Below are 27870 nucleotides of genomic sequence, written 5' to 3' on the forward strand. Positions count from 1 at the left end.
ATATTTTCTGAAATTGACGTCGTCACGGAGACAAAAACATTGTTGCAGCCAGCGCTATGGCACCCATGAGTGTTGTAAGTTAGACTTTCCAGGATGATCACAATTTATTCCATTGTCTCACTGTATTTGCGCAGGATTGGCAGGAAAGCGTATCATCCTACCAGGCGTTAGTGAATCTTGAGAGAAGTACCGCTTCTGTGCAAGACCAGCTTGCCGCAGCCTCGAGCATAATCAAGCTCGAGAACGAGAACGAGAACTTCAATGGATCGAATGAGGATGCGCACGAACGAGAAATACGCTTCTGGGCACGAGAAGAATGGATTTTACGGTGGATCTTGAGCAAGCTCTCGACAAACAAAGGCGCCGGAGACATGTAAACAGTTCTTTTTTCACTTGTGGGAAAGTCATTTGAAAAGAAATCGGCCGGCTGACCATCTGCACATAGTTGGAGAACCGAACCTAGATCATGGCTGCTTTTGCGACGCGTTGCCCGAAGACTCCCTGTCCGAAGCGCTGCTCGGCTCTTGATCTCCCATAACTTTTGTCACCGGATTGAAGAAGCGCTTCTCGCGGCTTCAACGCAAAGTCAAGCCAGCGACGGGGCGGAAACGGTGCATAAGCTTAGTAAGAAGAGGAAGAGGCCAAGTAGAGGCGCAGAGGTAGCTTCGGGTGCTCCCAGTCCCTCGCGGCATGATGAGCGGATATTGCTTCTTTCCGTTGCCTCTGCTGTAACTTGTGTCATCGGACTAGCCGATGCCTTCGAAGGGCCCGATGAGGAAGACAATCTCAACCGTGAATATATGAAATCTGTTCTTCGAGTGGACGTGCCAACTGGTGCTCGAATCCTGGGCAGTGCTTTTACTGTTGCAAATGAGCTGCTGAAGCGCGAGAGCGGAGGAGAAGACATACCTCAGAGTCTCCAATCAATGGTCGAAATTTGGCATCACCGATATGTCGACGTTGGTGACAAAGCAGGCCGTGTCAGCAACGTAAGCAGAAGTAACCATTTCAGTCCATCTTCTGAGCTAATTGGGAACCAGGATGCTTTTGCAAACTTCGCCCTTACACCAGCAATCGCTCTGCTGAATACTTGTCATAGGCTGCTTCAGAACTCCCCTGAAACAAGGCAAATCATCGAGGTCTTGGAGGGGCTGATAGCTATTCACATTTTTCTGCCTGCGCGAGCCAATTTCTTAGACTCTGTGGGCACAAATGCATCGAATGTCGAAACTAAAGCTAACAAGAATGCTGGAGACAAATTACTCCAGCTGCCGGACCTTCTCAGCCCTGTGCAGTCTCAGACAAATGATACAGCTCATTCTGAAGGCAACCCCCAAACGGAGTGTGCTTTAACTGGAGTCATCCCAACCCTGTTTGAGCTCTCGCTGAGGTCATTACCAGCCTACGGTCCAAGGTGGCGCGTGAGTGAAGCTGCTTGGCTACAAAACGTTTTCAACACTCTTCTAGCCACTATAGGACTGCCTTTAGGCTCAACTTCAAAACCGGCACTGAATGATAAGCACCTCGCAACAATAAAGCACATGCTTCAGATTGCACTGGAGTACAACGTTTCGATAGATACCCAGACCCTTCGAGAAATAACGCTCAGCTTCACTGGACTGGTTTCTGACGAAGGGCAAAAAGATGTCCATTGGGCAATTATCTCCCAGATCTTGAAATTGGACGTCAATGTCTTCCTCGCGCCCGAACCGGTAGCTGCAAAAGAACCCGAAGAACCGGGAGCAAATGGTTCATTAGTCGACATTCTATTCTCTCGCATCACTGAACGGGGCCAAGACAGTGAGATGGGGGCTTCCGCAAATAGCAAGACCATTCGGACCTCGATTGTTCTTCCACTTATGGAGGAATTTGCTCGTGGCCGCGACCTCAATGGGTACCTAGAGCGCTGGCGAGCTCAACTCTTCCACTTTTATCGCAACAGCACAAATTTTGGCGGGGAAAAGCGCAAGAAGTCCAGAAAAATTGTTTCTGTGTGGGAGCACGATGATTTAACCCGGCAGCTCAAGCAGCTGCTCGAAGGGTCACTGACAGCTACGCAAATTCTGCGCGAACTACAGACATTTAGATCCCGCGTCAATATAGACTTGGCGGATTTGAACAACCCTGACACCATTGCCGATGTGATGAGTAGCGTTGTCGTTATGGAGGCAGTTCTTTCTTCCGTCACACAAGAGGAAACAGTAGACACTCTCTCAGCATCAGTAATCACTTCTTACGAGACGTTTCTTCAGTTGCTTGCGCTGGACGCTCATGAGCTGACAGAGATGCGTTGGCGGTTATATCGCTCAATCACCAAGATCCAATTGCAGTGGAGTCTAGCATTTTCTGCATCCTCACCCGCTGTTGTCGAGGATGCGTCTGGCCACAATTCCCGCTTATTGAAAGGTGCCATAAAGTCGGCAGCCAAATTGATCAAGAAGTTCGCTTCAAAAGATTCAATTTCTTTTAAATACTTATTCAAGAATTTGGAAGCTCTAGAAGCATTTCGCTTTCTTTCTACTCTGCCATACATTCTCCCGTCTCAAAATCATCACAAACCTTTGGCCATCGAAGCCTTTAATTCCGCTGCTGCACAGGTCACAGATTTCATCGAGAGGATATCTGGTCACGCTGAGAACGAAGATAATACACTCAGCTGCTGGCTGGGAGAGACGGAGAAGCTCACTCATGCCTCGGCAGTGGCACTTGGCTTTACACTGCCCTTAGTCGAGTCACCGGCATTTCTCTTGTACGTGTTTAACCACCGAACATGCAAAAGTGTAGACAAACTAACGACACCAAAGAAAACTTATCTCTGAAGTCCGCATCAAGCTCCTTTCCATTTTGTACAAACTTGCGCGAAAGGAAGGCATGTGGAGTCAAGAAAAATCGTGGAATACAAACGGATTGTCATTTCTGCGAGTATGGGAGGCGCTCCTAAACGACGATTCTTTACTGAATGACCCGTCCATGAAAGGTTAGCCGAAGATTGACATGCTCCGTCGGTAATAGTCGATTAACATGATTACAGCCGAATTATCCTCGATCATCTCGTCAACATCGAACAAGTCCATTCAAGGAAAAGGTGGCAACGATCGCCAGGAGAACGCTACTTTCCTCGCAGAATGCTACTTGAAAACGCCTCTAAGTGTCCTTCATCGTCATCAAAGGGAGGAAGCTCTCAATGTCATATATGAGAACTACCTAGAGGCCCGCCCAATGGGCGTAAATAAGCAGCGATCGCTCTATATGAGTAGTATGGTCAAGCTTATGAGATTGCCCAACCCTTCATCTAAGATTGTGAGTTGCTTATCATCCAAAAGACAAAAAAAAACTGATGCTAATATATTAGGCTACAATTCCTGATGCGCCGTGGAAATTGGCTGAGTCGATTGGAGGCGAAGTTCTGGCAGAGGATGCGACTCTATGTCTCCTAATCGAGGAACTCCAGAAGCTGAATCTTGAGTAGGTTTTTCTGAATATATGACTCTAAATGATTTAACTCACATTATTAGGCATCTTATTTCGACCAGGGACCAGCCAAGAAGTCGCCAATATTTGACAGCGACCCTTGAGCGAGTCAATAGGCAAATCAATCAGAATCAGAACCTTTCAAATAAGGTTGGTATTGTGACTCTCATCACGACCACGCTTTCCGTCTTCAACGCCTATCGGTCCGAACTTCAATCGACCACGAACACTGAGTTGTTGCCCGTCATTCAAACTTGGCTACAGAGTCTCATGTTAAATCTGTCTACGCTCGTGAAAACATTTGCTCACTCCGGGATCCCTGATACCCTCATTGTGTCAAGGTGCATTATCCAAGGCATAGTCGCATTGATAGACGCGTCTGAGGATGCTGGAATACGAACGAACGTGGCTATCCTCGGAAAGGAGGCGCTTGCTCTAGCCGAGGCTCGATCACAAGCTGGTCTGACGGGCAATTTCTCCACTGAGGCTGATTATCTGGCCTTGCTCATTCGTCTCTATGAAGTAATTGTACGGGCCAATGGGGATGATATTGCGATCCATCAGTCTCTCGGTTCTCATCTGCTTAGCAAAGATCTGATGGAGGTAGAGCAAGACTCGATCTTGAACTCTTTCCGGTTGTCATCACGCAATCTCAGTGTTGAGAAGAAACTGTCATTACTCGATAATCTCCGACGCGGTGCCCTCGATGGCCATTCGTCGAGCCAGCTGCTTTTGTTGAAAACACTGATTGACGACATCGACGATTACAACCAAGGCACAGGACGGCTAGGAAATGAGTTGCTTGTTACTTTCTTCAATATCAGCAAAGACCTCAACAGTACAATCTCATACGAGCATTTCTCTAGCTCCATGGATTGCCTGGAAATAATGGCACGTAAGAGGGGCTTTCCAATGTCACAATGGAATATTGACTCTCTCATCGGGTCACTCAATGCGATCACCTCGTCTACCGGTCCCCGCCTTCCAGCTGAGCGGGCAGGACCCATCTTCTTGAAGATATGTCATTTACTCAACACATTCATGAGTCTGCATCGGACCAAGCTTGGCGGACGGTTCCATCTACTTGTGACCCTGATGCAAAACCTGCTACAATGCCTTTTGATTCCAGGCGGAAAGCCTGGGTCTTCAATGCCGTCGGCAGGACTCCCACCCTGGTGTGTTGGAGGGCAGTCTGTCGCATCAGCCTCAATGGGGACCGCGTGTGCAGAGGGATACGCTCGACTTCTTTCGACCTTGTGTGAACCTACAGTTTCCCAAGTGACAGGTTCTCGAACGCGCGCTAAACATGAACTCAATGACGAGGTTCGCAAGGCTAAGGCGACTGTCGCAAAGTATCTGCCTTATCTGTTGATGAAATACATTGAATGTCAGCTTCGTACACGTGTATCGGCAGAGCAAAAGGCCGCGCTCTCTCCAGGGTTCCACACAGCCTTCGGTTTATTAAGCCCAGAGAGCCTGCGCGCTCTCAACGCCGCCATGGACTCATCGAGTCGAGCGATCTTCAAGAGCCTCTACGAAGATTACCGACGCTTTGGTCGTTGGCAGGAGGAGTGAATGTTTCCATTTGGCTAGTTTTCCACCTTCTCAGTTTTTCGGCGCATCCATGCGACAAGCGAGAAAACCTGCCAAAGGGCTATTGCGATCTGCGAAGCTTTCAGGAAGAATGATTCGGAAAGACTGAATGTACTCATGGGTAGCCTATGGGGGACATGAAATATTCAGTCGAGCAGAGCATGAAGAGCTCTGTCGCTTAATCCCCGGCCTTCTTTCGGCGGGTAGCACGGACCCGCGGCGAGACAACGACAGTGTATCAACCATCACCAGCAAGTCCTTGATCAGCTCTACGTACATTAGACAAGCAACCAGAGCTGAAGAAGAGATTAAGGAGGCGCCGAATGTTTCTGGATGCTCCACCTCAGGCTGCCGATAACCGGCAACATCGCTTGAGAGTCATCCACTTAGATAGTGCGAGGCAAATCAGGTGTTCAGCGCACTGGCCGCTCTGGCTTCTACTCTACATATTTTTTGCATCTCTTCAGCTCTTGGGTTCTTCAAGCGTGTGCAAGCCATTGACAGAAGATATGTGATACAACTGTTTTCCTTACTGAAGCGAGCTTGGCGTGAAAATGAGGAAACAGAGGTTTCGTCTCAGGCGAACAAAGTTGCTCGTTTGTTGATCAGGTGTCTCTCTGCATGGTTGAGTGGAGAATATTTGGAAGTGCAATTGTGGATTTAGAAAGGGAAGATTTAAAATCAAGTCCAAAGGTTGCTAGTTCTCAACGTCCTCTGAGCATATGTGGCGGAGATTGCGCGCGCAACAAGAAATAGGCACTGACATTGTTGAAGGCTAGTAAGAGTTCATCACTGGCTCTTGGAAGCGAGCAAATTGAAATTAATCTGGTAGTGTCTTCAGAGAACCGGGGAAGCGTTACAGTAGCCCACGATAAGAAGCAGACGACTTGACGAGGTCCCTGGTCTTTGGTTCTCCCAGAATCATCAGGGGCACCCCCCTGACTATGACACTAGTTTCTTTTTTCTTTTTCTTTGCTCCCTCAGAAACTTGTCCTGACGACATGTCCCTTGCTGACAGCGCGCTGTTAAAATCCTCCACTATTGTCTCCGTCAATTTTCCGACACGCTTTTTTGGGTCGTCGTCTGTTCTGGATCATGGTCAACGATAACGGCAGCGCCACGCCATATTATCCCGGTCGGGCCGTTCTGCACATGCTTTAGGGTGTTAGATCGGTCTGGTTTTGATAGACAAGTAGAGATATCGTACCTATACGAAAATATTGTAATCGCGTCTGTACTGCACTAAATTAACAACCTGCCTGTCCTAGACAGATGGGGATTTATGCCTTGTCGTCTATAATGCGCATGTCTGTAAAAGATACTTGATAGTCGCCTGATAATGGTCTTTGGAACCTCCAATATACGGTACAGTACTCGGTACAGTTCGGAACGATACCTGTGGCAAAAAGGGCGTTTTCAGATGGAAGTTCAATACAACGACAGAAACGCTTCACCTTGGTTGGTGTCGATCGGTACCAACAATGACGAGAGCCGAAGATTTGAACCAGTTCCAGGGCAACATATGTAAATTTTTTGACAGAGTCTCATCGTCGAGGTACATTACATTTGAAAAGTGCTACTGCAATTTCAAATCACATGCGAACCGCTGAAATGAGTTTCATGAGTGGATTACTCGAGCAAGATGGGATGCGATGATGACGATAATAACCATTGGACTACGTAGTCTGCTACGATGGTGCCCGGGCGATAATGGCAAAGATGATTTTCTCTTACTCGATGGCATCGAGTTGACAGATTTCTCGCGTGCGCAATCATGGTTACGGAGTAGTGGCCAACGTATCCAAGTTTGTGGGGCCGGAGCGAGGAGATACTGATGATTCTAAGTGCACGAAAGGGCATCATTTTTTCACTAAGAGGTGACTGACAGGACAAGACCCCCCAGAACCATGATGGAGATCCCCTATCAGTCCGTCCCACTGCCCAATCACGAGAATGAGAGGGCACAAGATAAGGGCGCGCTCAGCGATAAGTGGAGGGTGTTACTCGATGAGATCGAGTACAACATTAATGTCAGAGATATCGCTTGCCCCCGTTCCCCCCGATACCCCGAATCTATTCTCGCCACCAAGCCCGTTTTGGGCAAAGTTCCCTTTGAAGTGACGAATGAATCGTCGCAACTCTTTAGAGAAAAAAAAAAAAGCAACTACCGGCAGACCTGACTTGACTCCCATTTTCTACTGTACGAGTACTAGAGTAACTCTAGACAGAGGCACAGTACCCTCTGTAATTATGGGTCGACATGGTGGCTTCGTTGATCGCTCTAGGGTGCTTCTATTTTCTTGCCCCGAAAATAATGCCTGCCCATAGTTTGAAGCTTGGCTGGCGTGGGGAACTGTGTCGGATCAGCTCAGTCCACCAAAACGCCAGCCAGGTTAGCTTTATCATTTGTCGGCGCCGAATGCAGAAGCAGTAGATGTTCGAAACTCATATATAGAACTCCGTTCCTGAACTCCTCTTCCCTCTTCCCCATCTCCCCCACAGATTCTCTTGTCCAGCGACAACATTTGGCGGTGACCTCAAATCCTTACGCAGGATTGTTGCTGTTGCCCACTACAGGCACTGGTTGTGATATATACCTACATCCTGCGGACAATATCAAACCTTCTTCCACATAGATCTCTACCTACCTTGGATATGGAGAGAATTAAGCACTCCAAGGCGGCCCATTTCGCCAACAAGCTGGCGGTCGATCATGAGCCGGGTCTGACCCACACCCAGTTGATGCTGGTCAACGAAGATTTGAAGCCTGGTACGAACCGATCCCGCCTCCATTGAAAGGCTGCCCTGTGTCACTTTTCGAAAAATTTTATTTTGTTGCGCCCTCCAAAGGACTATCAGAATTTCGCTTACAAAAGTGCACAGTCGAGCCTCAGAGACGACTATGGGGATCATGGAACTTTGTCGGTTTCTGGATTGCGGACAGTTTCAATATCGTAAGCTACGCTTTTTTCTTTCCCCAGTTACATATCCATGTTAATTCTAACATTCGACCCTAGAACACATGGATGATTGCTTCGACCATGATTACCGGTGGTTTGGCCTGGTGGCAGGCCTGGATTTGCGTCTGGGTTGGCTACTTCTTCTCCGCATGTTTCATTTGTGCTTCTGGTCGTATCGGTGCCATGTATCACATCGGCTTTCCCGTGGTCGCACGTTCGTCATTTGGCGTCTGGGGCTCTCTGTGGCCCGTCATTAACCGTGCTGGCATGGCTTGCGTGTGGTATGGCGTACAGTCATGGATCGGAGGTATGCTGCTTCTCCATGAGCGTTGTCGCCCGCCTCTCAATGCTGATCCAAATTTTTCTAGGTGAATGTGTACGCTTGATGATTGCAGCAATCTGGCCAAGCTTCCGAAAGTACTCCACCCCTTCAGCAGAAACTTCGCCCTACAACACTATGAAGTCATCTGGTACATCTACCGATTACTTTGTCAGCTTCTTCATCTTCTGGCTTCTGTCTCTTCCGGCAATCTGGTTCCCCGTGCACAAGATTCGTCACCTTTTCACCGTCAAGGCTTACATCGTCCCCGTTGCTGGTGTCGCATTCTTGATTTGGGCCCTGGTCAGGGCTCACGGCGCGGGTCAAGTCATCCACGAGAGGCCCAAGTTGCATGGAAGCGCTCTTGCTTGGGCAGTCATCAACGGCATCATGTCCTCAATCGCCAACTTTGCTACGCTGATTGTCAATGATCCCGACTTTACTCGTTTTTCCAAGCGGCCCAGCTCTGCTCTGTGGTCACAACTCATCACGATTCCATTCGGTTTCGCCATCACCTCCTTGATTGGTATCCTCGTCTCTTCTGCTTCTGCGCTCTTTCCCGAGCAAAAGGGCCAACCGGCTTGGAACCCGCTTGATGTGCTCGGTGGTTTCCTTGAGAGCGGCACGTCCGGCGACCGAGCTGGCGTCTTCTTCCTCGCCTTTGCATTTTCGCTGGCGCAATTGGGCACCAACATTGCCGCCAACTCTGTTTCCGCAGGTAAAGTTTCTTTCCCAAATCAACTCTAGCACCTGTCCAAGTGCCGTATGCTAAGTCTTGGCCGTAGGAACGGATATGACTGCTCTTCTGCCTCGGTTTATCAACATTCGCCGTGGTGGTTTCATTTGCGCAGCTATTGGTCTGGCCATGTGCCCTTGGAACCTCCTGTCAAGCTCTAACCAGTTCACGACTTACTTGTCGGCCTACTCCGTCTTCCTTTCCTCAATTGCCGGTGTCATCTGCGGTGACTATTACGCCGTTCGCAAGGGATACCTGCAGGTCAAGGATCTGTACAGCGGCCAGAAGACTGGCCCGTACTTCTACACGCTCGGCGTTCACTGGCGCGGCTACGCCGCCTATATCTTTGGCATTCTGATCAATGTTGTTGGTTTCGCCGGTGCAGTTGGCCGTGATGTTCCCTTTGGTGCCACCTATGTCTACCGCCTCAACTTCTTCTGCGGCTTTATCGTCGCGTTTGTCACCTACACCGGTCTCTGCTTCGTCTTCCCTGTTGAGGCTACAAGCAAGACCTGGAACGAGCAAGGCGATCTCGTCACTGACCCCATTCTGGCGTACGACCCTCATGCCAGTGGATACGACGAGGAGACTGTCACCGGCCACATGCATCCCAAGGACGAGGAGGCTTATCGATCCGCAAAGGGCGTCCCCGAGGTGTATCCCTAAGTTCACTTTAGACGCACGGCTGCTCAGTCTTGCCCAGTGCCATTTTGTTTTAGAAAATTTTGTCTTCTTCTAGTTTCCCTTTTTATGATTCCCTTGCACATATTGCTTTTGAGCGCGTCTGGTCTCGGATAGTCCGGACTTGGATAAACATCTCGAACCATTTTCGAGCACTTGTTGGTTTACACGAGATGGATGGCATAGAATATCTTGGAAAGATTTTGAAAGACCGTCTCTTCTATAGAGAAGATTGCCATGGTTTGATACCTTTTGCTTCATTTACTTTATGTACTTTTATGGAAAGAGCTAGGTTTACCGCAGCGTTGGATAACATACCCAACGCGTAATGGTAGACTTTTAAAAGTGCAATTATACAAGATTTATTCCCTATTCCTGAAACGATGACTACCTCCCGATTGATGTTTGTCTGGAATTAATTTTAAGTTGAGTTTACGCTAATCCCACTGAGCGCCGCATTGCAATGGTACGCTAGCGTAGAGGCCGCCCACGCGCAGTTGCTCCGATATGCATGTCATCACGGAACAGATAAGGGCTTCCAGATAAACGGCGACAGATACCTCAGATAGCATAGATTAGGTATCTGAGATATCTGTAGGTACCTACCTAAGGTCAGGTACCTACCGTAGATTGATTGATGGACTGGAGATACTTTATCAAGTCCAAATAGCCTCACGATTCGAGCGGAGATATAGCTACTATGCCCGCTTCTGTAATACAAAGAGACCGAACGATAGAGACCCTCTCGGTGCCGTGGGAGGTATTGAGTGGTATCACTTTGCAAGTGATGTATGATTATCGTAACTTTGGATTTCTTCTAAGAGAAAAAGAGAAAAACAGTAAAATTGCACGGGGACTTGAGCGTCTACTTTAGGTAGTCTGTTGGACATCGCTGCAGCAGAGTATCCTTTAGGTACCGCCCGGCGTAGTAAAGAGCTGACGTTGTGGGGAAGACAGTGCAGTCTCGGTGTAACTTCTGCTTTGTATTTGCCTACCTTATATTAGTATGGATGGGCTTGGTTACAAGTACAGTGGCCTTTGGCGGGTTGCAGGACTCAGGAATGACCCAATTCCGAGTTACAGCTCGCAAGGCTGAACAAGCACGTGTGCCATGCATGAACCAAGTACCTCGTGTGCCATGGATTGCGACACCTTTTAAAAAATAAATTCTGATAAGGCTGACAAGGCTGAACGATTACCAAGCCTGCGGGCTGAGATGTGTCTGAGCGTACTGCTTTTAAAGAATGTCGTGTAGCCATGCGCCTTTTCTCACATCATTTCCGAGCTGTCCATCTCGTCGAATTGTCCTCTTTTTGCAATCGAGCAACCATGCGACCCTTTGCTGTCATGTCACGAATATGTGCCTTTAGTCTAGCTTGCATTTTTACCGCCACCGATTAATTATACTTTGCTTACTTTTTTGTTCGACATGTGTTTTTGAGTCTGTCATTGTGCGGCTTGCATCTCTCTGGACGTCGTCCAGATGATTCAGCCCCGTTGTTTCTCGCTCCAGCACTGTATTCACGCCTCACTGCGCCTTTGTCTTTCCCTATCTGGCTGATAGTTCTGCCGGCTTAAATGCTTCATTTGTCATGACAATCGAGTATCTCTCTAGTGTGCTCAATTCTTAGTGCACCTTGAGACGTACACGAACAAATTCGAGGTACGAGCTGACATTCGACTATTTTAATACATAATACCTACTTCTAGGGCTGACCGTTTTGATTTGTCAGGAACGCCTATGAGACTAGAAAGGCAGATACGCTGGAAACATAGTGAGGCGTGTGGGCTTGATCAAGGCGGCTCTGCAATGCGATAGTTATGATCCGATGAGACACGAGTGTCGACAATGAAAGGCGGAGTAAGGTCTTGTCCTGGATGTCTGGGAGCCTGCGGTTTGGATATTGGACTTGTCTGACAGCCTAACATTGCTCCCAAGCCTCTTATCATCACCTTTTTCTGCCTAAAGTCTTATTATTTCTGACGTTGATACGATTGCGACGGCGCAAAACGTTTTACGATGGAGTCCATGATTCGATCTTGAGCAAGCCTCAATCCCGTCACGAAGCACGGATTCTCAAGCCTCGATAAAGCTTGAGTGATAGTTTCGAACGTACCTGACTTAGAGCATAGCAAACGGCGTCACGTCCGTCAAGGCTTGGGCGGTCCATCCTTTTTCTAGGCTCCAAACCTATGGATCAGAGGCAGCAGTGCACGAGGTTCTGCATGAGCACATTCTCCCCGCATCACGATCTCTGCTAGGCAACCAACGGGCGTTACGCCAAGCTATTTTTCAGTCTGCTTGATTCTCTGATTGGACCAACTTTATCCCTGCGGCCACACGTTTCGAGTTTCACACGCATCATCCATGGTGACCAGTGCTTACCTGTTCCTCCGACACCATCATCATTGGCTTCGGCGACTTTAGCTTCTAAACGCCCCATCTTGAGGATCTATGACTGGAGCCAACGCAGTGAAGTCCGGAAAGAAGAGGCTTCTTGTGACGCAAATGGGTGTGCGTGCATGTCCAAGCCTCAGAGAGTCATTGCTTGATGCACAGTCAAATCAAACTATTTCGAGCAGTTATCCTCGAGTGGCACTGAAGGATTAAGCTCAGGCTCAGCTGACTGGTTTCTCCTCAAAATCGAAAATGATAGTCGTCATCTTTAATGTATTGCTACGGAGGTTTCTGACTAAAGTCAGCCTTCATGGATGGCTGAAACTACGTTGCCGGCTATCACCAAGGTAAATGACAGTCCAAATGGGTTGAATTTGCAAGGATGATTCGACTTTCATCAGATTTGGCTTATTACATGTGTACGCATCATTCAACGAGGGCGGATGCAATGGACCAATTGTCCTACCAGGTTTCATGGCTCATGGGAAGCCGAGGGTATCGCAAGTGTAAGCCCTGGCCCTTACGAGGCACGGCTATGTGACTCGTTTTGGCTCGGAGGCCCATCTGCCTAGAAAGAAGTAATCTTCCTATCTTGGAACATTCACCGCGGCTACTGACACACGGGCGTTGCGTCCCCGCGCACCGACATGCAACTAGGTGGTTTCTTTCATTGCTGCCTGGAGCACGAGCCACCAGCCTGGACGATCCACAGATGAAGGTGCAACAAGCAGCTTCAAACAACCAATATTATCGATAATGCCAGACAAGGAAGCTATAGTGAGGCTCCACAGTCAATCTGTGTCGAGGGCGAAAGCGCCACTTCAGCAGAGAAACTTTATGTGGATTTTCGGATACATGATCCATTCACATGAGGGACAAGACTTGCGATCGATCGGCCCAGTGTGCTGATAGGCTCACAAAGGGACCCCATTAGCACCTGAGATCCATCTGATAATGCGGCCCACGTCAGATTCAGCTCGGCTCGTTCAGTTTCCATTTTGCGACTGCCCGAATCTATAGCGAGAGGTTGTCACAGCCACAACGCTGAGCTAAGTGACATACGCGTACTCAGCACATGTGGATAAAGCATGAGAGCATCACAGGAGGCAAACTTGCGCTGATGCGACATTCCAGGACGTTTCAAGAAGATGCTGGAAGTTGCGATTGGTTCTAACGGGGCATCTTCTAGACCATTCGGTTTGTGGTGCCAGCGCATGACAAATCGCTTCATCGAGACGGCGATGGCAACATACAAAGGGCCACCGTTACGCGGCCTGTCCTGATTGCTATGCTGCAGACTCCGCAGTCATTATTTTACACCAGGAATGCGAAGACTATACTTGTCAAAAAGGTTCGGGTATCTCAACAGAATCTACTGTGGTTCGTGCTCTCTTGGAGGGGGCGAAATGCCAAAGATAGCGCGATCGCCAAGGGTCCAAAAACTTGAGGTTATTCTGACCAATCAGAGCTACCCTAAACCAGCACCGCCACATCCCCCCCAAAAAGGCAAGCAGCTCGAAGTGTGGGTGACCCTTTCTCCGAAGGCAACACTACTAAGTCACCCTCGTCAATACTCGTGTGACTCAGAGCAGATTTGTTCCTTCGACTTGGACGCCATCTACGATTAGCTTATCCCAACGGGATATGCTATCACATGATGTCAGGCTGCACAGGCGCCTTCCCAGGGGTGCGGGCCGCGTGTTTCGGGGGTCCGGGGATACGGTTACCCGTTGGTGGTCCTTGGGCGACAAGATATAACAAAGCCATGCCTTCTCGACGCCGTCGATGACCAAAGCATACCCAAGCACCAGGGCGATTACATGACTCAAGCGCGCCTAATTTTTTCCTACTGAACTTTTGACATTTTGCCGCCGAGGCCCCAAACACTGATTCACCACTTTTCCAAATATTGATGTCACCTTGCTACCTAAAATTGCCTTGACCGTGACCTACTCAGGCGTTCCAAATGACTGTCAGCCTCAGCAAGATTCTCGATATAAAGCAAGAGCCTTTCTCTTTACGATTTGATAGAAATCTGAGAATCGACACAAGACCTACAACAGCATCGAATCTCACCATGCTGGCTCCGGTTGGCTCTCCCAGTTCTACTAGCTCTCACGAGACAGGACTAGAGGAGTATCATTATACAAGAAAAGTCTCATCTCCCAACAGCCTTACCTCACATAGTTCGCCACCGCTGAGTGATCAGTTACCCAGTACTCTACCAATGTTGCGAGCACGTCTCCGAGATCCTCCTCGTGACAGCCATGGCAGGATATACTGCTGCCACCGAGATTGTGATCCAAATCCTCCCGTCTTCAAGCGAAGATGTGAATGGAAGTAAGTTTTTTTTTATCTTTATTGCTTTATTTCTCGTTTTCTTTTTGCAATCAAACAAAACAAAGCAAAAGAAAATAAATCTATGAAATGATATTGACTAATGTGATCCACTAATAGTAAGCATATGGACAAGCATGAGAGACCGTATCGATGCCTTGACCCTGCATGTGCTAAGCTGTCAGGGTTCACTTATTCCGGAGGACTTTTGAGGCATGAGCGCGAAGTCCATCGTAAGCACGGAGGACCTCGAGATCCGCTCATGTGTCCGTTTCGAGATTGTAAGCGGAGCTCTGGTGCTGGATTCAGTCGCAAGGAGAACCTCAAGGAGCATCTTCGACGTGTCCATTGTACCAATCCTATTGCTCGACTGGAAGACGACGAGCAGCAGCTTGACCTTCTCAAGGGAGAACTGATGATCCGGAAGCGAAAGAGGGCAGCAATCGATCGCAACGACGCTTATACAGATGACATCCTCTCCCAAGCTGCCGAACTCCGCGAGGAAGTCAAGCGACTCAAGCTCGAAGGCGCCGAAAAAGATGAGCGGCTTCGTCGACTCGAGTATAAAGCTGCCAATTCCAAGGAAAAGGATGAACGTCTTCGGCTTTTGGAGGATGCAGTCGCTGCGCTGGAACGAGATCGTCGCCCTTTCCAGCCTCTTATTCCTCGATCCGAACAGATTGTCTGACTCGCTTTGACGACCAACCATTTTTCCTTTTTTTACGACATTTCACTTATTGTCATCTACGGCGCCTGTTCTTTTGGGGAATAATGAAAACAACCTCGCCACTCAACACTATATTTAATTTTTACATCTTTCGACTATTTTTGGAGAGATACGGCGCATTTTATCGATTACGCATTTCATGACCCCTATATACAGTATATTTAATGACTGGACCTCTCTCACACTCTCTCACGCTCACACACACACACACACACACACACGTTCTCTCTCTGGGAATACAGACGACTAATCGACGAAGATGAGAGCGTTCATGGACATAATCTTAATCAATGCGGAATAATCCATCTCTTCTTCTAGGCGGATGATGTTGATGGCCCCCTCGATCCGTCAAACAATGATCCCGTTCGTGGCAGCGGAGGCGGTGGGAGTGGACCGGTGGTCGCCGCTCTCCGCGTCATGGCCTCCTGATCATCCGCTGACCTTTTTTTTCTTTTACCTATTTCCTTATTCTTTTTCATCCTCCCCAATTTCTTGTTTTTTTTTCGCACCTTTACTCACAGGTCCATGGGAGGGGGGGGGGAAAGGATACGTGGACAGGGGAAATGGCGTTGTCCTGCGAATATGGCGTTATGTCTGAGTTCATTTTTTTTGGGTTGATCGGGTTGAGAAGTGAAGTGGGGTTATGTTATGTTATCCCTCGTCCCCCTGTGGCGGTGTGCCTGTGGCCTGTGGCCTGTGGCCTGTAACTAAGGTAGCTTAGCTTGTTCCATTTCGGTTGTTGTTTGTTGGTTAAAGTTGGGCTGTTGTGGGGTTGGGGCGGGAGGCCTTACAAGAGAAGTCAGCCGAGGCCCGGGTTGGCCCGGGGTAAATTTGACTTTTCGGTTAAGCCGTGCGGGTATTGTACCTTTGTAACATTCGGGCAGGGCGGGGAGGATTGTGACTTGTTGGTTACCCACCTACCTACCTTGGTTGTTAGCACTTTGGCAACATTTTTTGGTGCCATGAGTCCATGACCCGCATCATAAATCACGATATTTAGCATCCGATAGTCACCTGTTTATATCACCACATTTTTATATCACGCTTTTAATTCTCCTATATTCATGTTTTCTCATGTTTTTTCCCCTCTATTTAGTCTTACCATTCTTGTTTCCCTCTGTCTGGTTTTCCCAACTCTTGTTTCCTCTCCCTTTTTGTCATCCTACATTTGCCTTTTTCCCTTTAATATCATCCGACATTGGGTTTTGAGTTTAACGGCATTGCATTTCCAACATTTGTTTACGAAGTAGTCCACAGTCACACTCTTATTTCCCCGCGACTCCTCCATTTACTACTCGTACATTTTCAAGTCCATGTTTTTATCACCCTTGGTTTTCACCCTTGGGCCTTGGTTTTGGAGACGCCTGAGCCGCTGAGACCCTCTGTACGTTGGATTCGATTTCCAACATTTCTTTCCCCGTCCCATCCCACCGTTTCTTTCCCGTCTGGCCGTCCCCCAGTCCCCCTCTCCCCATTTTAATTTCTTGTACACAGTACATTGTACATTTCTCCTTGGTCTTGACTCTCTAACGTCCGGTCCTTGGTCCTTGGTCCTTGTGGTCCTCACCTTGTTCTTTGACGTCCAACAGTCATCCACTCGTCGACTCCTTGCGGCTTACTTGTCTATCCTTATTGTTTTTACCTGGTCCCCACTTCTTGCTGAGCACTGGCACCTGGTTCAATATTATGTGATTTATACGTACTGTATTACATACTGCAGTCTGCAGTCTGCGGGGTTTGTTGTATTATTGTATCTGTCACCTTATATCTTCCCTTTATCGTGTATCTTAAGTTCTTAAACCTGCATTTTTTTTACGCTGTATCTTAAAGCTGTTACCATATCTTTACCCTTTACCGTGTGTATCTTGTATGTTATATAGTGTGGCGTGCCTGGCATGTTGTGGACTTGCGGACCTGTGGCTATGCATGCAGCATGTCTGCATCCACAGAGCCCAGGGAGTCGGGGCGGTAGAGTTAGACGGTGGGATATATTACATAGCTAATACAGAATTCCAGATATCCTTAGAGGTTAGTACCTTACTGCACGGCGGGTTGGCATGTTCAGCCTTACAGTTTTCTCATGCTCGTTGCTCGTGCTCATGCTCATGCTCATGCTCGTCGCGGCTGGTTCTCACGTGTATTGGAATTATGGACGTATGGATGTATGGACCTCTGGACAGTGACCTATAGTGTATGGTATACCATAGCGAAACTATATACTACAGCCTGCAGCCTACATTCTACAGTCTAGCTATTAATCTACTAATACACTATCTTGCATCAACTATCTATAAGAGTCTAACAGTCTAAGACTGAATCTATAAACCTGTTACCTGTCCTCTGGGACTCTGAGTCTGAGTATAGAAGTCTGATGATATACGCTATAGTATACTGTATATTGTATACTACATATTACATAAAATGGTTAATGTGCGCAGCAGTATATTGCATAGGTTGCAATTTACAGTTTAGTAGTTTACAACTCCCGGTCTGTCTAATCTCTGACTCTCCAGTCTTTCTAGTCTCTTATAATTGTAGTAATGTACTAATAAAGTATTAAATTTATGCAGCTTATAATTATATGACTCGCGAGTTGCTAATTGCTACTATTGTTTAGTATATAACTGTATTTAGAAGCCTCCTTTTTATTTATTTATTTTTTTTCTATTTTATACACTTTAATAATTGTAGTGTAATCTATATTTATATGTTTATTTTTTCCGAAAAAAAAAAAAAAAAAATTAATAACGTCAAAACTTTTGTATAATCACATTATACATACTCTGCATTCTGTTACTACTTGTTACTTGCTATTACTTGCTACTTGCCACCGACTAGGTAATTATAGCTTTAGCTGCTTTACTATGAACCTACGTGCAGTTTATACATTTTCTTTTGACCGGTCCACTGTCTGTGACCTGTCATATATCTCGCATTCTCGCACCTACACCTCCCGCTGAGCACCCTGTGCCTCGCATCTTATTAGGCAGCGAGTATATGATATCTCAGACGATAGACCCGTCACCAGTCACCCGAGCAAGCCAACTGTCCGGCATAGCAAAAGAAAAACCTCATCGGTTGGAATATATTATCATCAGGACCTCAGCCTCCATATACATATTGCAAAACATTCTCGAATCTTGAATCTTGATATTCTACTTGTAGCTCTGTAGAATAAGCCCCGTAGTCATCATCTGTACTATTGTACATTGGTTTTAGTGCAGGCCGTAGGCGTATATCCTGATAGCCGTCTCACAGTTTAGCTGGAAAATGTACACTGTACTATAAGGCAAAAAGTTGTGTCAACAGAAGAGGAACACGATTGATTGACCACTAGCCAGCCAAATAGCCGGATGCCAAAACGCAGGTATTGATAATACTTGAAACAGGGGTAATGCAGTATGCAATTACTACGTCACGTTCACATTAATTGAAGATATCAATAGACGATGGTTCGTCGGTTGCAAAGAGAAAATTCTTAGTTTGGTAGGACTAGTATACAAATGACCGTCACCAGATATTCAGAAATACCAATAGCAACATGAACTGGACCATCCAGTCTGCAAAGTCAAACACGCTGGACCTGAAAAAAGCTAGACATTGATACAATGACAACACCAGAGTGCAAATGCAGTACATATTGCCGAAGTGAATGAGAAGGAAAAGACTAGCAAACTCGTACAGAAGAAGCTACGGTACATTTGCAAAGAGCAGACAACAAGCATTGAAAACGATGAGAGTCGAGACCACCTTATGCGAACTAGGACTAAACCAAAAGCACAGTAGAACAGACTCTGGATAGCTACAAATAAACATGACAGTAACAGCAACAAACCCAAGTTTTCTTTTCCCAACCGCAAACTTACACAAAAAATACAACGAACAGACAAACAAACTATCCATTTCCTCTCATCCAGCCATGTATACCATTTGATTCCGTTCAAAAATAAGAACAACGCCCGTCGCCATAAACGTCGCCAGAAAATGCTAGTGCTTCACTCTACCAAGCCGCCACTGACTGACGGCTAAACCAGAAGCTGCAAAGGAAGAAGACATACTGAATCATCGTAAGAACGCGAGCAAGAACGAGAAAGAAGAGAAAAGACCAAGAGCTATAAATGACTCATTCAAAACACTTGTCAAAAAAAAACAAAGAAAAAAATATCAAAACATGTGAGAGAAAAAGATAAATCAAGAGGGCAATCAGGCATGTGCTCGCTCAAGTATCCACCAAAACGCCCCGTTTTCCATGCTGGTATAAGGTATAATCCAAGGAAAGAAATGCATGGCGGGTCGTTAACCAAGAAAGAATGAAATTCGTACAATCAAATTCGTCTTCGATGGGAAGGATCGGCAAAGGCGGTAGAGAATCGCGCGTGCTTGGTCGTAGTCTAAATGCTCAAAGGTGCAATGTCAAATGTGTGGTCGTGTTGCGGAGTGGGCTCTTGGGGTCTAGAGCAATAATAGATGACGGAGTGAAGTTTATTCGGGAGTGTGTGTGTGTGTGTTATTCGAATGACCCGCGATAATGGCAGCGGCCCCGTGGGAGTCGAAGGGGCAAAAAGAATGCTAAAGGGATGTCGAGAGTCGTTTAGTTTCGTGTTTCTTTCCCCGGAAAGGCGAATGGATCGTGAGGTACGATATGTTGTCTGGGAAAAAAGCATCGGTCTCAGTCTTTTGCGTTCTCGTCACGTCCACAGGGGCTGAGCGACGAACCCTGTAGTATAGTTGTGCATGGGGGGAGGGAGCGGTGCCGTGGGAAAATCCAGAGCTGGCTGTTCTTCCAAATACCCGCCAAAATATGACGACGGAGACTGTCCACCACTATGATACCTAGCTCCAGTGCCAGTCTGATAAATTGCCGTTGCAGTGTGCATCGGAGACGGAGGGAAATACCCAGAATGTGGTCGAGACGAAGAGCCTGGACTTGGAGCCAGATGCGGAGACGACGCTGTGCCCACGCTCAAATGCTCGGTACTCTGGTTGTAGGCGGGATTGTAACCACCTCCTAGGTAGTCTGCTGGACGAAGATCGTGAACAATATACGGGCTATTCGGAATCGACGTGTACGCAGGAGTCGGCTGTTGCCGGGCATGGTGTTGATGGTGATGATGGTGATGATTCGGGTGTGGTGCCCAGCCCATTCGATTTCGAAAAGCTTCGGCTAGTTGATATGGGTATTCCATCAAGGTCATAGCGATCCGAAGATCTTCGCTCGGGCCCTGAGCTCGCTGCATTTCGTACAGCATTTTGTGCATCTCCTCAATGGGTCCTACGGAGAGGCCACTAAAATACGCTACGCCAGCGGCAGGGAAAAGCGGTTCCACTGCGAGGGCGGCCGCATAAAAGTGTGCAAGCACGGCCATCACTTGGAGATCGGTCTTGGGACAATTTAAAAAGGATATAGGGATCCAAAACAGCCAAGACCGCAGAGGATGAAGCAGTTGGAATTGCTCTTCGGCATTCGTTACGGGCAGGGTCGATCCAAGGGTTGAAATAAAGTTGGACAGATCATCTACAGCACGCATCTCCTCTACTCTGCCCGCCACATAAGGCCGAAGTCTTTGGAGCGAGTCGAAAAGAGGCCCCAGAACCCCGAGTTGCTGTAATTGAGCCCGGTCTGATACGCCAGAGTGCATAGAGTGGGGAGATGCTGGAGCTTTCGGAAACGTCGCCTGCTCATCCATAAATGCCGTAAAATTGGATTCGTTTCGCCACGGTTGCATCGCGTCAATGACCTATCAATCACAACATCAGCCCAAAAAGATACCCTTCTGGATTTATTTTCCCAAAGGGGGGAGTAAACAGAAAAACGTACAGTGGATGTACCCTGCATGAGCGAAGCCCAACCACGCCTGCATGATGCTGTTTAGCAAAGCTTCCCCAGCAAAATTTGAACGAGGCATTATGCCTGCGCTTACCAGTCTACAGCCTGCCATGACAAAAGAATTGAAGCAGCCAAAACCGCATCTGAATTTTCTTTTGAAAACCGTCCAATGGCCTCATGCAAACCCTTCAACGCTATTCCACGGTGCTGATAAGCAATGTTGTTGGTCTCTGGCGATTCGGTAATCCAGGCAAGGTGAGTAGCTGAAAATGCTAAGATCGAATGCATGACAAATTCGTAGGATGAAGCGATGTGGAGGAACCTGAATCTCGGTCAGCTTAAGAGACTTTCAAAAACTCCGTTTACTCCCATCCATCAGAGGAAAAGACGAAAAACTTAATAAAAAAAATTAAAAACTGAATTATAAAGCTCACAGTGGTATCTGTTCTGTCCAAATGGTAAATTTGGTGACTCCGGTTGATTGCATGCGCTCGGAAATCGAAGAAACGTGGTAGATGAGACGTAAGTCGACAACGGAAAGATTTTGAGCCGGGGGATGAGCTTGAAGTTGCAACTGCGTAAAGGGAAAGTTGCCGGTACTTCGCCACTGGTCGATATCCTCTTCAATCTCGGGAGTCCAGAGAAGATCCGGTCCTTGAGGGCTAGCCGGCGAATCTCCACCGGGAAGCGGAGCGTCCATATAGTCACATCGACAACCGTGTTTGGTGCAATTTCGACTGGAAAAGCAATAATCAGTCAGCAAAAGAATAATTCACCAAACCTTCACCAACAAGAGAGTACTGGAGAGAGAGAAAGAGAGAAGAGAGAGAATTATACCATTGCGGAAACGTCTCGTCACAGCGGATATGCCTTCTCTTGCACGTCTTACAGCCTTTTCTGGATTTTGTGTGACTCCGCCGTGAAGGACCACCACCGGGGCCAGCCATTGGAGCCTTGAATGTTATAGTGTGCGAGACCGCGAGGTGGGTAAAATGAGGGTCGAGAGATAGCGGCCAATGAATCAAGCCACAGACGATTTAAAACGCCCAAGGTTGAGACAAGAGAACAAAGATCAAAAGAACACCTGCTCCTATGGATATGATATAGAAGGCGGGGGCCTGATAGAGGGACACTTGGGGGTGTGAAAAGCTACCCAGCAAGGTCACAGTGAACTTGGTGGCAGAATGAGGCCCAAGCGGGTTACCGGCATAAGAGATCCGACGCTTTCAACACCACCACAAGGTGGCGGGGGAAAGGGCTCAAGACAAACAGATGGACTGATGGAAGACCCAATTCCCAAAAGCGAATGACGAGAACAGAGAGCCACTGGGCTGGGAACCAAAAAAGGTCGGCGGGCCGGTCAGCCTGGAGAAAAATGCCAGGTTCCAGCGAGGGGCAGGGGAAGGGAAGAACGGATAGAGGGGCCCCCGGTCAAGTTCAGTTTGGTTTAAGGCGTAGCTACGCCCCGGTCCCCGGTCAAGTCACCTTCCAACGAGGCGAGCCGGGGGGGGTTAAGGTAACGGAAAGAGGAGGAGATGGGGGCAGTGAGTAACAGAAGCAAGTCTGCGCTGTGGAGGAGATCGTCTGGGCGTTTAGGCGTACGTAACTTGATGTAACGAACGAATGAAGCCCGCAGGAGCGGCGTAAGAGGGGTACAGCAACGATTGATCTGAGGTAGTTGTGCTTAGATGGTAATAATAAGGATAATAATAATACTAATTGACAAACGAGAGTGAGGGGTTTCTAACGAATGCTTCAATGCAACGTGTAGACAACAACACAGCAAGGGCGTTGGATGCTCACGATGCAGAGAATGACCACCTGGTTAACGACTGCAACAGGAATAACCACCTGGACGAAATGCAATGGCGGGCCCTCGTCGAGTTTAATAAGTTCAGCCTACGGGAAACATTGGGGGAGCGTCACGGCCATGCTCTGATGGCGCAGGGTCGGCCAAGGGCATTCAGGGCCCTAGGAAAGTGTAGCGTCGTAGCGTCAGGCCCTTGGTGGCCCTCGGGCCCGGGGAACGGTGAGCTTCTTTTAGGAGGTGAGCGGTTGTGGGCCAACCAACGGTCACCGCGCGACCGACACGACCTGGACCTCGAAATAGTATCATCATCATCATCGTCATACTTTTCTTCGCTTCCTTTTCTCGAGGGGGGACGGATGGTGTGGGTGCGGGTGGTGTCTGTGTGTGTGTGAGTGAGTGTATGTAGGTATGTGTGTGCGGGCGCATGAAGTGGCCACGAGCTCGGGTGGCCGAGAGACGTGGTCGCAGCCGCAAGTCAAGGTGGTCATAGTAAGGTTGGTGCTGTGGTGGAAATGGTGGAGAGATGAGAGCGAGAAGGTGGTAGCGGTGATGGTAGTAATTTAGCGGTGGTGGTAGTATGGAGTAGAAGTGGTATGGAAACGTGGTACCGTAGTGCCTGCATGGGTTTTTTAGCAAGTCATGGGTGGTAACTTCGAGTCAGTTCAGGTACGGGGGGAAGTGATCAGATGGGAGTGTCGTGGAAAAGAATTCCGTGGCCACACCAAAAGGACTACCCTCATCCGGTAATACCTGTAAATGAGCCAAGAAGACGAGACCCACGACGGGGCAAAGAAATAGCGACGGATATCGCGATGCCGCGGGGCTAAAAGCCGAACGAGTACAGGAACAACTTAACATGCGGCTACGACAGAAGAAACAGACAGGCCGCCGCACCTGCCCTATGGATAGCTTCGGTCATGGGCGTCAGAGTGAGTGATGGACGGCGAGCATAGCCTCAATTGTCCCCATAAAAAAAATTGAGCCAGGGGAGGGGCTTTGCTTTCCTTGTCCTACCGTGTCCCCAGTTACTGTATCCCACTTTTCCCCCGAAGAAACATCAAAGTATGGCTACTATGCTAGGCTGCCTGAGCCGATGGCCGATTTCGACAAGAATAGCGAAAAATTTCAGCAGGTCGAATTTAGAGAAAAGACGCTATCCTTTCTCCTTCTAGCTCGGACCATTAGACTCAAGCCAACCTCCAAACTGTTCACCTTGCGGACCTTTTGCACCTTGCCTTACCAGAGCATTCACCTTACCTCGACGCGCTCATAGCCCTGACCTAGCCAACTTGTGCCTTGCCTCTTGCTCATCTGGCTTGGCCCTCACACCTCCCTTAGCTCCGGTCTTTCATCATTTTCTGGTACGGAGTAGGAGAAAGTGCGTGTGTGTTATCCAACAACATCTCCATCTTTTCTTTCCTTACCTGGCCACACGGCAAGGGTCAGGGGCACTACGGAGCTTACTCCAGGGGCAACTATGTCTTGGAAACAAGATGGAAAATGAAAAGGCCCTGTGCCTATGCAGTTGATTAGAAGAGAAACCTCTGCGTGTCGAATCATCTTGGATCATGTCGCGTGTCAGGGCGTCCGTCATTCATGCTGGGACCACCTGTATGTCTCAGTCATTTTTGAATTTCGCGAGATTATTTGGTGCATAAGTGAGTGGCACAGGCGTGTTTATGTGGCCACAACCTTTTCATGTTCTATTCCGGGCTTCTGAACACCCTTTTCATTTCCTTTTCAAACTCTAATGCAGAATTTCATGGCTGCCATAGCTAGCCCACTTCTATGGAAAGACCAGTCTACAATCAGCTCAGAGACTTGCAAGAGGAGAGAGAATAAAGAGAGCGGGAGAGAGAGGGGAAGTTTCTTCGGCGAGTACAGTAACTTGCATGCAGCAGAGGGCTTAAGGGAAATACAAGCGATTCAAGCATCGATAGGGCCAGACGACAAGGTGGCCGCGGAGATATTCCGGAAGGCGTTGTTTTGATCAGATAATGTACTGTAGAGTAAGTTTAGACCCTGCTTTGGGGATTCGACCAAGGCAAGGGAGCAAGGCACGGTAACATCAGAGCCCACAACCGGCCCTTGGGCCGGGATCGTGACTAGCTATTGTAGTGCAACTCGTGGTGGGAAATTTTTGGGGCGGGCGTCCGCTGGTCCATGGTTATAATCGTAGGGGCAATGCCGTCTAGGCATAATTGATACCGACACAGCGACCGGCCGAGTTATTTCCCATCTCGTCTGATCTTTGCGAAGATCACGGGAAGAACCAAAAGTACCGGTACCTTCCCTTTGTGAAGTTGTGCCCGAGATCCGTGGGGGTTCATCTAGTAGCTCGAGACGATCATTGGTATCGGCGACCTACCACTTTCGCGAGAGTGAGAAGAAACAAACGAAACAATGGAACTATAATTTGAATCCCAAATCCTGGGGTTCCTAGCAAAAGAAGCGTTCCAAATTTGTTCTCTCAACCCACACGATATCCACCCTTCCATAATTAATGCTTTCATCGCGCATCCACTTCATTCCGTCCTTCCTTATTGACGATGACCAAGCAGTCTCAACATCATCATTTTTTTTTGCGTTCCCCACCTGTCAATCTCGTTCTTCGTCTTGGCGGGAAGCAACGCACTGCCATTCTCCTTCGGCTTCCTGCAACCGGTTCCACGCGATAATCGTAGCTCTCGGCCGGCCGCTTACCCGCTCCGCCAATTTAATGGAGAGAGTTCGGCGTCTCGCAACTATTGTAGCAGCCACTGCGGTTCATCTGTTGCTCCATTCAGTGTCCGGTTCGTCTAAGGACCCCTCAATCCGGCTTGTTGAGGCGAGAAAATGAATGGCAACCGCTGTGACCCGTTTCGGGTCACAGGGTCAAATAGAGCAAAACTAACAATGATGACTGCCAAGAGCATGACAGGAATGGCATAAATCTTTAATGTCCAATTGAATCATTTGCACGCTGCCTAAATCGTGATCGCTGGCTTGGCAACCCCTCTCTGCTCATACTGTTGCCCTTCCTTTCTTCCACCAGCGTCTCTTGTGCCTCGACTCTCTCGGCCCATTTTCCCCTCGCTCCGCTCATCCCCGAAGGCCCTTCCGCTCCAACGTGCTAATTAGGTAACTTCCTCCAAGGAAATTCAATTACTGCATCCTTTCGTAGTTTGGTGTCCGCCCGCCACTCTGGAAGCGGGATGGATGATCATCATGCTGTTTCGAAGTTGAGAGGGAGACGACGTGAAATTTCTGGGTTTTCTCACTCACCTCTTGATATTCATGCCTCGGTTCATCGGTCATCGCCGTCAACTTCCTCGGAAACTCGCCAATTTTAGGAACAGCGACGAAATACACCTCCTGTTATAGTGAGGAATCTCCAAGTGTCCAGAGCCGTGTCCGCAGGTGCTGTGTGGCCCAACCCTAATTGCGACTTCCCCCCGGTCACGCTCCCACTTTGAACCTTCATGCCCCCCTGCCGATCTAAACGCGACGGTGTTCAAGGCGCAAAGTAGCTTAATATTACCCAGAGGAGGAAGACCGGAAGATTACCAAGACAGGCATCCATGAAATTTCCACCCAAACCAAATCCATCTTCCACGGAAGCTTAGAATTTGGCGACAAATGCATGCTAAAGAATGCGGATAATTGTTACTTCGATGTTCTGTTGCGACAACTTCAGAATGCTCATGTAAAGGTCCCAGACGACATGCATGCATCGCCATAAATACGCAAGGTACAATACCAAATCAAAATCCCCTCGCGGGTCACGCATGCATGCATTAATGCATGTGAGGTATTGGTTTTGATCTGAGCGTACTAAAAGATTTTTCGAGTGCTTCCCTTTTCTGGTCGGCATCCAACGTAATGAACAATGCTGCGCTGGCACGCTGCATGCAAGCAAACAATCTACTAAGCTTCAGGCATGAGAATAAGCCCTTTGCGACTCTTCAATTCAGCGCTGCCACAGTGGCAGATTTTGGGTCAATCCTGAGTCATCGGCGGAGTAATCACTGTCAGCTTAGAGTTATAGAGAGATCCGTGCAGCCAATCAAGCTTCGTTGCCCCCCTTGGAGAGAGAGGAACTGGCGGCGCTATTACTGTACGGCCGACAGAGATGCTACCTCTGTCAGCCGCCATTTATGGGTCGGTGTAGCAGAATCTCGAGAGGTGGCTAAACTCCCTTCTTACACCCCCTGTGAGTGTAGTTCTTATTGTACGGGAATACTCTGTACTGTGGCACACCTTGCCAAAATCTTCCCGCATCGTTTTGGCGGAAGAGTCGGTGTTTGAAGTATATGAAAGAGACGAAATAGCTAAAAAGGGAAGGTGATGCGACAGTGAAGATTCCCGGAAGGGGAAGGAAACAATGAGCTTCTGCTCCGGGTTCTTGAGGTGCCGGGAGATTCGGATCGGAGAAAGATTATGCCCGCTGCGGCTGTACCTTAGGGGCAGTTTTTCTGGAAAGGTAGCGGGGCCTGCTATGGCTTCATTGGTAGAATTTGCTAGGTTGTACCTTCTTACCCCACTGAAGCTCGTCCCCGAACCAATCCCAGTATCTCAAATTTTCATTATTTGAGCAGGAGCCAACGAGCGCGAAACCAAAATACTGCTTTGACGTCAAAGTCCACTCACGACGACCGGCCCCCAGTTGTGGCTCGTTTCTCTGGACGGATATGTACGTACCAGTTGCCACGTGCTTAGGATGCCCGGACATCGAAAGATGTACTCCGTTGAGCAGGGACATGACAAACCGCAGCTGCTCACTGAATCCATCAAAAATTCGGTGAGCTTTTGACTTCAATGCAACATCAGAATGCCACTGCTACATTTCGCAACCTCACATGTTCCATTTGCAGGATATCCGGAGCAGAGAGCATGGGAAGGCACGAAGCTAAGCATGCCATGTCATGCCATCTACATCCTTCGGTCACCTCGACTGCTTCTAAAATTGGACACTGCCCGGGAAGCTGGAAACTGCGAAACCGCATATCCATAACACCGTGCTTGTGACAGA

The 27870-nt window shown here is 48.2% G+C and overlaps 5 protein-coding genes across 5 annotated transcripts; 4 read left to right on the forward strand and 1 right to left on the reverse strand.

Moving 5' to 3' along the window:
• Positions 1 to 56: 56 nt before the first annotated feature.
• Positions 57 to 5046, forward strand: L228DRAFT_267615 (hypothetical protein; the record flags this gene model as incomplete). Its single annotated transcript, XM_018335004.1, has 8 exons — positions 57 to 74; positions 135 to 373; positions 446 to 989; positions 1041 to 2749; positions 2805 to 2977; positions 3032 to 3300; positions 3353 to 3465; positions 3516 to 5046. The coding sequence occupies 8 exons, from the start codon at positions 57 to 59 to the stop codon at positions 5044 to 5046; spliced, it is 4596 nt and encodes a 1531-aa protein (XP_018189190.1).
• Positions 5047 to 7257: 2211 nt separating this feature from the next.
• On the forward strand, positions 7258 to 10131 carry L228DRAFT_229402 (hypothetical protein). The gene is made up of 5 exons (XM_018330499.1): positions 7258 to 7834; positions 7948 to 8018; positions 8082 to 8331; positions 8393 to 9061; positions 9129 to 10131. The coding sequence occupies exons 1-5, from the start codon at positions 7720 to 7722 to the stop codon at positions 9743 to 9745; spliced, it is 1722 nt and encodes a 573-aa protein (XP_018189191.1). The 5' UTR covers positions 7258 to 7719; the 3' UTR covers positions 9746 to 10131.
• Positions 10132 to 14235: 4104 nt separating this feature from the next.
• On the forward strand, positions 14236 to 15183 carry L228DRAFT_238176 (hypothetical protein; the record flags this gene model as incomplete). Its single annotated transcript, XM_018331011.1, has 2 exons — positions 14236 to 14498; positions 14616 to 15183. The coding sequence occupies 2 exons, from the start codon at positions 14236 to 14238 to the stop codon at positions 15181 to 15183; spliced, it is 831 nt and encodes a 276-aa protein (XP_018189192.1).
• Positions 15184 to 16906: 1723 nt separating this feature from the next.
• Positions 16907 to 17503, forward strand: L228DRAFT_121377 (hypothetical protein). The gene has a single exon (XM_018328995.1). The coding sequence runs from the start codon at positions 17092 to 17094 to the stop codon at positions 17410 to 17412; it is 321 nt and encodes a 106-aa protein (XP_018189193.1). The 5' UTR covers positions 16907 to 17091; the 3' UTR covers positions 17413 to 17503.
• Positions 17504 to 19910: 2407 nt separating this feature from the next.
• On the reverse strand, positions 19911 to 21749 carry L228DRAFT_267618 (hypothetical protein; the record flags this gene model as incomplete). Its single annotated transcript, XM_018335005.1, has 4 exons — positions 19911 to 20960; positions 21041 to 21077; positions 21144 to 21371; positions 21484 to 21749. 4 exons carry the CDS (start codon positions 21747 to 21749, stop codon positions 19911 to 19913), a joined length of 1581 nt encoding a protein of 526 aa, XP_018189194.1.
• Positions 21750 to 27870: the final 6121 nt, after the last annotated feature.

The sequence above is a fragment of the Xylona heveae genome, assembly GCF_001619985.1.
Source record: "Xylona heveae TC161 unplaced genomic scaffold L228scaffold_4, whole genome shotgun sequence".
Classification (NCBI taxonomy): domain Eukaryota; kingdom Fungi; phylum Ascomycota; class Xylonomycetes; order Xylonales; family Xylonaceae; genus Xylona; species Xylona heveae.